The 11,406-nt window shown below is 46.7% G+C and overlaps 1 protein-coding gene across 1 annotated transcript; it reads left to right on the top strand.

Annotated features, from left to right (window-relative positions):
* Window positions 1-1,528: 1,528 nt before the first annotated feature.
* LOC112885431 (kinesin-like protein KIN-7L) lies at window positions 1,529-11,284 on the top strand. The gene is made up of 3 exons (XM_025951052.1): window positions 1,529-1,912; window positions 1,985-2,065; window positions 11,210-11,284. Exons 1-3 carry the CDS (start codon window positions 1,529-1,531, stop codon window positions 11,282-11,284), a joined length of 540 nt encoding a protein of 179 aa, XP_025806837.1.
* Window positions 11,285-11,406: the final 122 nt, after the last annotated feature.

The raw sequence follows: 11,406 nt of genomic DNA, 5'->3' as shown, positions 1-11,406 counted from the left end.
GTCCGAGGATACAACGCTGCAGTGCATGTAATCAGATTGGACATACGTATAAACGTTGTCCAACCAATGATGCTGGCCCCAGTTGTGCTGAAGCTGGCCCTACAGGTGATGCTACAGATGGAAGACCTCCGGTTGCATCAAGAAGTGGGAGACGTCGCCGATCGAGTGCTAGTACGTCATCAGGCATCATTTAGTTGTAATTTTATTTAAACGTTGTTTGCTCATATGTAATATTTGCTGCGTTGAGATTCTATCAGACCTAGATACGTATTTGTAATATTTGCCGCATTGACTGAAGACACAATATTTGGATTCATGTATTTGTAATATTTGTAATGTTCATTATCATATTATTTTATTTTAAATGGCTTCATGTATTGTACTATCATAATATTTAGATTCTACGTTGCAAACGTTATCGTTTAACTATCTTCGTACGAGTTTTCGATACCGTAATCTTCTTTGGAAAATTGAATTAAAATTTTATGTGCATACATAAGAGTATGGCGAATGAATCTTATATTTGAAAAAATTCTGAATTTCAAATAGTTTCTGAAACAAATAATCTAAGAAAAAATATAACAAAAATGGACCAGGAGCATAAGATTATAGGTTTTAGAACTTTATAGGTTTTAGAACTTTGACTATATATTAGATATTAAATAATATCACATTAGAGAATAACAATAGATTTTAATTAGAGAAGGGTTATAATTAGGTTTAGTTAACATTTCAAATTTGAAAAATTCAAGACAAAAGAAGTTAAATTTACATCAAATTTGAGTTTGAAACTTTGCACAAAGGTACCTAGAGTTTATAGAATAGTCATACCAAACTTCATAAACAACAAAGCATGAAATCCTAAAGTTATGCATAAACTTTACTTAATCTTAGTTTTAAAATAGGAGTAAAAGTATTTTGTTTCAAACTAAACTCCATTAACAAAAGTTATAGAGTTTGAAATCTACTTTCTAACAAAACTAGTTTTGCTATTTTTGGATTTTTCTGTGAATTGTTACGAATTTTGGAAGCCAGAAAACACATACACATGAAATAACAGTGTAACGGGAGGCATCCCGCACAGTGGCCGGGCGGGAGGCCTGCTTCAGGGACCACTTCGCGAATAAAAAAAGTTTTTTTATTCGCGAAGAGGTCCCTGGAAATTTTTTTTGAGCATCCCGCCCTATGGTTGGGCGGGATGCCTCTTTCCGCCCTCCCAGCGGGCGGGAGGCACCATTTCCCTAAATTTCTCCAACTGGCACCCCTTTTTCGAATTTTGTTTTTTTTTTATCCCCTTTTTAAAAAAAACTCATATCTAGCCTACTAGCTTATGAAGCCCCCATAAAGCCCACAAACTCACCCTAGCGGGCTGCGGGCGACGCTCTCCGTTTCAAAATTCAAAAAACTACTCATGTTGCCCGCACACACGAAATTTCCAATATCCTCTCCTTCCACCTCCGGAGCCCGACCTCCTCCCAGCCGTCGCCCGACCAGCCCGCCCCCTCTCGCCGGAGCCCGAACTCCTCCCATGGAGAAGATCCCCGTCGCCGTCCGCTTACAGCCGCCCAGCCCCAGACCCGCTGGCGCTTCCTCCACCTCAGGCTGCGGCGACCGCGTGTGGCGAATCGACGACACCCGCGTCTCCCTCCCCCACCTCCGGCGCGTGTTCCCGTGGCTGGATGATTTGATTCTGCGCGTGCTCCCGCGACTGGCTGATTTGATGCGGCGAGTAGGCCACGTGTTCGACGGGGCCGCGACCAACGCGCGCATCTGCAGCGCGCTCGTCCGGTCCATCATCCGCGCGGCCATCGACGGGTTCAACAGCACCGTCTTCGCCTACGGCCAGACCAGCAGCGGCAAGACGTACACCATGAGCGACTGTGACGCCGACCCGGGCATCATCCCGCTCACCGTGCGTGACCTCTTCGAAACCGCGTCCCAGCTGATTGTATCATTTTTTTGTATCATTTTTTTTTGGTTATAGCGTGAAGCATGTGTTAAGGTCTGCGGGAAGACGTTGTGGAAAGCGCTGAGCAAACACTTCAGCTCCTCAACCTTGGAGAAGGTACCGTTTCAGCGTTTCTGCACATGCTTTGTTTTCACTTATGTAAAACCCTGCACTAGAAAATGACTATCTTTTTTTTTTGAAACGTCCAATTTAACATCATTTTAAGCGAACCGCCGGTCATTATCATAAAGATGAGACCTAACACGCGCTCGCTCCAAGGGCATGCCACGGGTTAACCCACATCTAGATTATAAATGACCAACCCGTCACTCTCCAAAAATGATATCAAATCCGGTAGTCTTGATACGTGCTCCACCATATGCCAAAGATTATGCATATACACATACCGTCATAAGCTCATATATCACCGATGACCCACAAAGAGCAAGTTTTAACACAAAGTTAAACAACTAGTCATTACAAGATTTATGTAAAGGAATGATTCAAATATGAAAATTAAAGGTTCAAATACGAGATACAAGCCTTGGGCTCACGATTAACATTAAGAAGGGACATAAACCATAAAGTTTAATGTTCAAAGTGACATCCCCAAACACGATTGTGCAGCGGATAAAATTAACGAGATAGAATAATGTCATCTTGCTCAAGGATACCATCATGACCGCATCGGCCTACTCCTCACCCGCGCCGGTGTCGGCGGGGTAGAAGTGGCCAAACGCTACTTCCAGCTCATCTGCAACTTAGTTAATAAAGCGTACAAAAGATACTCTCAAGACTTACGCGAATAAATAATAACCAAAGATTATGCACATGAAGGCTCACAAAAATAAGACTTTAAGGTTAAGTAATTTATATAAGTATGAGCTCCCTAATTCCACCACCTAGCTTCCTAACATTTTAATTATCTTGCCCAAACCAACTCAAGTTTTAGTTTAGTGAATTATCCAACAACTAAACATCATATATGAAATGACATATACCACATCCGGATAAAACCAATACTTCTACGAAGAATTCATTGGATATTGAGCTTGCTCATAACCGAGAGTGTGGCAATTCGAATTGATTCAACAACCTTGCAAGGGTGTACTTCTTTACCCTCACGACACAAGGACCATGCGACTCACTCAACTGATCACGTTGAGCAAGGGGGTACTCGCATCAACCTTTCCCGACAAGTTTTAATCCTTGAACATCACGCCTAACTTGCGCGAAGAGTTACCTAGGTCCACCGGAAACACCTCTAAGCCTCTCTACAAAGCCCTATGGCCATGCATCTAGGACCGTGCATCAAAGATTAGAACTAGAAGGTAATCGGTTTATCCATCCCATGAATGGATATGTGGTAGTACGATAAGTGCTCAAAACCGAGGTCATCCACGGACGGTCCTTAATCGATTCAAGCGGACTATGCCTCCGAGATTCTTTTTCTAGGCCCTACCTTCCGCTCAAATCATGAAACAACTTCCCAACTAGACCGTTCCGAACTTCCAACATTTTAAAACCGAATGTGACAGTTCATGTACTTGTAAGCTAGGCACATAATTTGTTAGTGTGAAGTATGTGCTTGTTAGTGTAAAGCTTGTGCGTGTTTATGTGAAGCTTTTGAAAATTTAAAGTGCAAGTAAAAGGGATATTTTTGTAATTGTGGAAAAACTAGGGTTGTTTTGCAAAATGTAATTGGATAGGAGGTAACTTCAAAATAAGTGAAGGGTGGTTTTGCAAACATGTTTTTCTTACTTTATTCCCCTGTAAAAATTTCATTTGAAATGTATGTGTTGAAGTGTGTAAAAATTTGGGTAAAGTTGTGAAAATAAGGGTATTTATGTAATTTTATAAAAGTACATGTCCTTTTATGCAAGTATTTGATTTACAAAAGTAACTCTCAAAGTTACTCAGGGCTAAAGTGTAAAAGGTGCAAGTCATCATGACATGTCTATCCAATCATTATGACGTGTCTATCCCGTCATCATGACGTGTCATAAATGCTTGCATTTAGGTCCTAAATGTTATGAAGTTACACTCTTCATGACAAAAGTAATTCAAATCCAACCTTTGTTCAAAATTTCACATGTAAAGATATAAGTTTTGAGTTTTTGAATTTGAGACCTAAAGTAATGTTGTAGAGTTTGAAAAACTCTCCAACTTTCATTTTGGGCATTTCTTCATTAGGGTTTTAAATTAATGAGAAATTATGCTTTACAGAAAGGTCCCTGCAATTTTCTAAATTTGCGCATTAGTCCTTGGGAAATCCCTTTTCCTTTCTTCTCTCTCTGTTTTGCCTCTCTCCCTGGCGTCTCTTTCTTTTTCTCTTCCACCGGCGGCGCCTCTTCCAGGGAGGTCTTCCCCTCCCTCCCTCCCTTTGCTCACTCTGGTCGGCGTGGATCCGGGGCGTGCGACGCCAAGCTCCTGCCCGAGGCGGCGGTGCAGGCATGGCGCAGGAGTGGTGCGGCTCAAGCGCGCGGCTCGGGAGGCGCGCGTGAGCGGAGCCGAGCTGGCGCGGGCGAGCGGGCGCGCGGGTGGCGCCGAGCTGGGGCTCGCGGCTGGCGACGCAGGCGCGGGCGGCTCGCGGCGCTAGCGGTGCTAGAGCAGTGCACGGCGCTGGCAGCGTGAGCGTGCGCGGGCGCTGGCGCAGGCGACGGCGGGAGCGGAGCTCACGGCGTGGTGGCACGCGAGCGGCTGCGGCTCGGGCGGCGCTGGAGCGCGGGGGCAGCACCAGGGGACGGCGCCGGGCTTGGACGGAGGTGAGCTGCGGGACTGGTGGGGGCACGCAGGCGCGCGTGGAGACGCGGCAGCCGGGGTGAGCGCAGGTTCGGCAGCAGAAGGAGGAGGAGGAGGAGTAGCTGTGCAGAGCGACGGCGTGCAGGGCGCAACAAGGGGCTGGCGTCGCTGAGGCGCGGCAGCTCGGGACTCGCGATGCTGGAGCACGAAGGCGCGTGTGTGCGGTGGTAATGGAGCGCGGTGGCTCGGCGCGGACCCGCACAGAGGGGGCAGTAGAGCCTCGCGTGGAGGACATCGGAGACCGTTGAGGAGAAGGCAGCGGACGAGGTCAGGCGGCACTGCGAGCTGTTCGTGGAGGACATGGAGGTGGCCTGGTACGAGCAGACCACGGCCCTTGCGGAGGCAGAGAGGGCGAGTATGGCGCGGCAAGCTCGGAAGGAGAAGCTATGCAGCAGCACGAGGCGGTCAAGGCGGAAATAGCGCAGTGCGGGTTCGACGCGCAGCGCAAGACCGGCGGCGGTGGTAGGTCGGCCCTGATGGCGTCACCGCTGGTGGAGAGGGCGGCGGAGTTGCAAGACCCGGAGGTACAGGCGGATTTGGACTAGCACGTCCGCGGGTGCAAGTGGGAGTGTTCTACCGGTGGCCGGCTCGGCTCGATCCCGCAGGCGTGTGCGCGGGCAAGGCAACAAGCCACGCGCGAGCAGGTTGAGGGCCAGGGGTGCGGGAGCAGAACAAGAACAGCGCGTAGGAGATGCGACCAGGCGCGACGGTCCTGCAGGAGGCTACGCGGGTGTGCCGGCCGTGTTTCGGCAGCACATGTGCGCGAGCAGAGGAGGCTCAGCTTGTGAGCAGGAGGACCTTGAGGTTCGCGGAGGAGTTGGCATAACGAACCAATCCGGCTCCATCATCTCCTCCCATAAGTCCACGACATCCAGCAGCTCCTACTCCTCGCCGATCATCCGAGCAAGACCACAACACCTCAAGAAAGCTCGTGAACCCTCTCATCGAGCCTCTTCGATCCCTGTATGCTAAAACATCATCGCCGTGGCAAAAGCCAACCGCCATCGCCATGGATCACCGTGAGGAATACCTCTCCGGTTATCCTCCACCCACTACAATTCCCTAGCAAGCTTCTTCGTCCTTCCCACACCGGAACCTCGCCACTGTCGAGCACTTCTCATCGCCGATCCTGTTCACCGTGGGAATTCACTTTCTGCCTGTTCTCCTCCACAACCAAAGCTACCCCAAGGTTTGATCTGACCCACTGAATCTTCCTAATACTGGCGACCCCCTTTGCCGGAACATCGTTGTCTTCAACCTGTTCTCTGTTTTCCCCGACCTGGGATTTAATTGCTTTGATTTAGAAAGTTCTAGGGTGTTCTTTGTAAAATTTCCAGAGCCTTCTTTATTTCAAATCAGTGAACTTCTACATTTCATAAAAATTCATCAGAAGTTCATAAAATGCAAAATCAGTTTTGTTTGAATCCTTCGGTCAAAATCTACAAGTTTTATGTTGTGATTTTGAGTGGAAAGTCTTTGATTTGTGGTCTAGGCTAAATATTAGGGAATGAATGCTTTATTCGTACCTTATGTTATATGCATGTGTTGTAACTGAAAGGTAAATCATAGGATGTATGTCTTAAGTAGAGATGTGTGATATTTAGTTAATCCTTTCACACGAGTGCTCATGTCCCTGCCATCAAGATGTTGTCCTTGTTTTGATTGCCGTTTCCTTAAGGTCCTTTTTGTATAAGGATCCTTGTTAGTTCGTGTATATCTGCTGCTTAGCTAATACATCTCTGCAGCTATGCTTCAGTGTCGGCTATCAGCTCAGCCACTAAGCATCCGTTTCCTTTGAGTCTATGATGTTTCTGTGTAACAGCTGTCAGCCGATGCATTTCTTTTGATATGCTTCTATCATCGGCTGATTAGCCGATACGATTGTTATCTTTCTAATGTCGGCTACTGCCGATACAATTCTGTTGTTCTGTCCTACATCGGCTGCACATAGTCGATGTATCAAAGGTGTACACACAATCTTAGGATTCTTGCTATCGGCCGATCCAAGCCGATTCTAATTGTTTTCCATATCGGTCAAATATGGCCGATCAACCCTTAGTTTTCCCATCCTTGTCTACACACTTCTATCAGCCGATTTATCGGCTGAGCAATCGGCTATCTACCTATTGGTTACATACCCACAACCACACTCCAATCAGTCGCACATCTGTAGAACATGTCCCATCGGCACAAACCCATCAGCCACATCCTCTTTAGTCTAATTCCGCACTTGTGATCTCATCAGCCTAGTCCGATGTTAGTGTTCTGTTACACCTAGTTCTTATAACAGATCTGACTTAGATAACCCCATCGGTGTACGTCACTCAATTATTGTACTGACGTAATCAAGCCGATACAACCACACCTAGTTACCTAGGATAACACTTAAGCACATCTCAGTTAAGACACAGCTGCTTTAGGAATCACCCCTCTGCTAAAGTAATTGATGCTTTCATCGATCAATTAGGAAACAGGTGCACCTATCAATCGGCTACCCAGACCAAAGTACACAACCCTAGATCAGTAAGATAACATAGTAGACACGCCTTTGTTAGGCACAACCTAAGCACATCAATCGGCTAAACCTGATACATCCTCTTTGGTTAAGGCCAAGACCAATACACCAACCAATTAGATAGACCAAAGACATGCTGATAATCTAATCGGCAAGATCCTTCCTTTTTCTGTACTTGAAGTACTATACTTTCAATGTTCCTCTCTATATCAGCCGATTTAACCTTAGGTGAACCAAATCGGCTAATCCTTTCTACTCATATACTGAGATTACTCCTGCCGATTTCTCTTCCGAAATGAAATCAGCAGATTTCCTAAAACTGTATAGAGAGCTCCCTTCTTTGCCAATTCTATCGACTAAACCCCTGTTGTTTCCAATTGGCTCTGTGGTAGTCTTCAACAAATAGCCCATCTTAATTGGTTGTCCACCTAAAGCTCTATCCAAGTTTAGTTGCAGATCTTTTGATTGTTATACGAGTAATATGTTAAATGAATGTTGGATTGCAACTTTGTTGTAAAGTAAAATAGCTTTAGGTGCACACTTTGAATGTAATATTGCATTGCATGTAGATACGACTACTTCCGCAACCGGTACCTATAAGATCTCCCAGGAGTCTGTAGAGGATATTTCTGAAGATCAAGGAAACGTTACCAAGGGATTATCTGAAGCCCTGAACTAAAGTTCGGAAGATAATAATACTAACATCCCTGACTCCAGTCCCACCAGTAAAGGCAAGCCCCGATGCATATCCCAATATTTCAAGTTATTACCATTTCACTTATACATTATATATATTGCATTACGTCTAGGAGTTGGAGTGAAACTCTAGTTGCATGAGATCTTAGGAATCCAATGTATTGTACTCGAGTCCTTATCGATTAGATGCTCTGCTAAATAGGGCCGGTAAAAGTCGGGTGATTTCCTGTCACTCGCGCGATATAGGAGTTGCCTGTTTACAATTCGGCAACCATTATAAGGACGATGGACAGGGTCATGTGCTGTATCATGACCTGAAGATTACCCTGTCTGTTTTGTTAAAAAGTGATTAAGGTCAAAATGTGTGGTAGTGGTGACTAAGCGTTTGGAAGTACTAGCCACATGCCGCAAAATATGGTAAGCAGTAAGCCTAGTACCCGAATGGCCCGGCAAATGGAACACGTCTCCACCACTCGACTTTTATTTTATGTTTACACGCACCGACGTGTGGGAGTACGTTCTGCATGGCAGACAGGAATACGGGTTTTGTAGTCGCGCTACAGACGTATGTCCTGCACAATTGGTGTGCATACGGTCCTGCAGTCGCTTGTGGTGGCCCTGATCCATAACCCGGAATATGAGGGAAACGGTTGCTTCGGAACTATCGTTGGATGTTCCAACCGTGTGAGTTAGGTTTACCTTGCAAGGTTGAATTCGATTCAGAATCGTCCGCTTCTCACGAAGATTGAGACTGCTTATTCCTTCTGCTACATCGAGTAAAAAGTGTAATTATTGATGGAATAATCTTGATGGATGATAATCTCTATCTTGCTTGTTTAGTATAGGTGCTTACCTAAAATGGCTAATCAAGCTAGAATCTGAAAGCTAAAACTTGAAAGTAGGTTATACTCTTTGTTGCTTTTCAGCTGAAAATAAACCCAGAACCTTTACAATGCCTTCATGAGTCTAGATATGGGCTAAAGTATATCCAAACCCGGGTAAGCCTTGCTGAGTATTAGTATACTCAGTCTTGCTAGTTATATGTTTTTCAGGTAATGTCTTTGAAGACCCTACTCTTCCCCTGTCATGGCCCTGTGCTCTTCCAGACAGTTGGTTCGTGGAATGGGATCCGTCCCCGGCCAACACTGATGATACCGAGTGATGTCGTGCCCGGGCTTAGCATGACATCCGTCTTGATGACATGTTGTAAATCATTGCGTATGTTTTCCGCTGCCAAAAACCATAACTTTAATAGTTTGTAATGTATTCTCTAAATTTGAAACTTCGTACTACTTTTAGGAACTCTTGTAATGTAATTCCCTGTAATGTAAAATACGATGGTGACTGTATCTCTGGACTCACCTTCGTGTGAGGTAACCTTATTTGATCCTGTATCGGTGGTTTATCGCAACGGTTGCCTTGTATTGTTGCAACCATTTGTCCAACAAACTCTGCAAAGAAGGTTGAAAGCAGGTTATAGTCAGTATTTTTTTGCACGTCATAGCAGGTTAAAAGGAGATTAATTTCTAGAAAGTACACTAACCTTGTCGTGATTAAGCTCTTTGAGACTTCATGAATTACCTTCGAATTTTTGAAAAAAATACATGACAGCAACACAATCATTGGGAATTGTTTCTTTGAAAAACATTGCTCCCATCCTTGTCTTGTCATCAAAACCTTCCTTTTTGTGGCCCTTTAGTTCTAAGGCTTCATCTATTTTGCGTGCGACAAAAATGCCCAAAGTTTGAACCTTCCTTTGATCTAGAGCCTTGTCGTACAAAGCATGTGTCGGAGGAATTCTCCAGCCGGGTGGCGGAAAGCACCCGCCTAATCCTAGTTAAGGATGGGTTTGGAGGAGACTTAGGAGCGCTCGATCGGTGGACAGATGAACGCAGGAAGGACACGAAGGTTTAGAGTGGTTCGGGCCGCCGGGGCGTAATACCCTACGTCCACTTTGGTGTTGTATTGGCTGTGTGAGCCACCAATTTTGAAGAACCTGTATTCTAACGAGTACACTCTCCCTTTTATAGTGCAAGGGGAGTGCTTACACCGTGCGGGACCCCGACAGGTGGGCCCGGCCAATAGGAGCTGTTCTACGAGAGATATAGAGGTCATCTCCTCGAGCTCCTCTCCGTAGTCCTCTCGATCGAGAAGTTGATGTGCGTATCTACAGCCAGGATATGGCCGTGTACAGCCTTGTCTTGTACAGTGTCCGGCGTCAGCGTTACCCAACAGTGAAGCCGTGCTGTCACTGTTGGGATGGGACCTTCGGTCAGAGGGCGAGAAGGAGCTGTCCCGTGGCGCGCGCACTGTTACAGCGCACTCCTTGACTCGCCTATTACAGGCCATCATCACGCGCGCAGCGCCGTGACGGGACTGCACACAGTCCGCGTACTGTGCGCGGTGATACGACGCGCCGTCTTCAGAACGGGCGGGCTTACCGCGGTGTCAGCTTACCTGCCCCGTGTGTCAGTGGCAGGCCGCACCTTTTGACTTTGGCGCGCCCGACTCAGCTACCGCATTGAATGCGGGTAGGTGAGAAGGCGACCCGTAAGGGGCCTCAGGCCGCAGGCACGCGGCGGGGCTAGCTCCGCTCCCCCCGCTGGGCAACACGTGGCGGCACCGGACCCCTTCCCGGGGGAAAGGGGGGTCCGGGGCCCCCGAGGCTGGTCGGAGCGGGCTGGCCTGTGATGGTCTGGCCATCACACGTGGCGGCTCCGGACCTCCCAGGGGAGGCCGGGTCTGCAGGAGCTACCCGAGGGCTCTCCCACCCGCCTGGGTGTGCAGAGGCCCCGGACCTTATGGAGCCCGGGGAGGGTCCGGAGACCGTGGTCCCAGCAGTCAGGCCCGGAGGCCGTATGCCACGTGACTCAGAGGTGAGGGGGTGTTCATGGATTATGAGAAGCCAAGGGCCTGGACACCCTAGCAGGAGGTACCCCTATCTGTGTGTACCGACAGCATGGATCTGGGCTTGTCCTCCAACTTGGATACAATACCCAATCCATTGTTTAGAGAAGACAATGCAAAATATCTGAAAAAACAAACATGTAACACATCTTGTATCACTGCCCCTAAACCCTAAAACAAACATGTAATAAAATGTGGCACAACTTACGTCAGTTAAGGGCATTTTGGTGCTTTTTGCGGGGAGTGCGGGTACAATATCTTCTACAGTATATATATGTTGTCCTACACTCAAGGAGAAATAAGTGCAAGTTATTTCCTATCATTCTTAAAGTTTTCTACAGAATACTTACCACATTCACTGGCGGGAGAAAGATCTTGGTCGTCCTATCAGCATCATGCTTGAAGCATTCCACTAATCCCCAGAGAATGTCTAGGGCATTTCCCTCTAATGACTGCTTCATTTGAGTGCCTGTCAATGATATCTCACCCAAACTAAATATTACCTGTTTATCACTTTTTCAAATTGAAAACATAATGT

Source organism: Panicum hallii, chromosome 3 (genome assembly GCF_002211085.1).
Source record: "Panicum hallii strain FIL2 chromosome 3, PHallii_v3.1, whole genome shotgun sequence".
Lineage (NCBI taxonomy): Eukaryota > Viridiplantae > Streptophyta > Magnoliopsida > Poales > Poaceae > Panicum > Panicum hallii.
The sequence above is the reverse complement of the archived record's forward strand: the minus strand, read 5'-3'. Positions and strand labels throughout refer to the sequence as shown.

What these genes read in the sequence shown, in the direction of transcription:
- LOC112885431 (XM_025951052.1), top strand. Translation starts at nt 1,529, where the DNA reads ATGGAGAAGATCCCCGTCGCCGTCCGCTTACAGCCGCCCAGCCCCAGA. An exon ending in CGGGCATCATCCCGCTCACC is followed by an intron (nt 1,913 to 1,984) that starts GTGCGTGACCTC and finishes TTTTGGTTATAG; the next exon opens with CGTGAAGCATGTGTTAAGGT. An exon ending in GCTCCTCAACCTTGGAGAAG is followed by an intron (nt 2,066 to 11,209) that starts GTACCGTTTCAG and finishes AGTTTTCTACAG; the next exon opens with AATACTTACCACATTCACTG.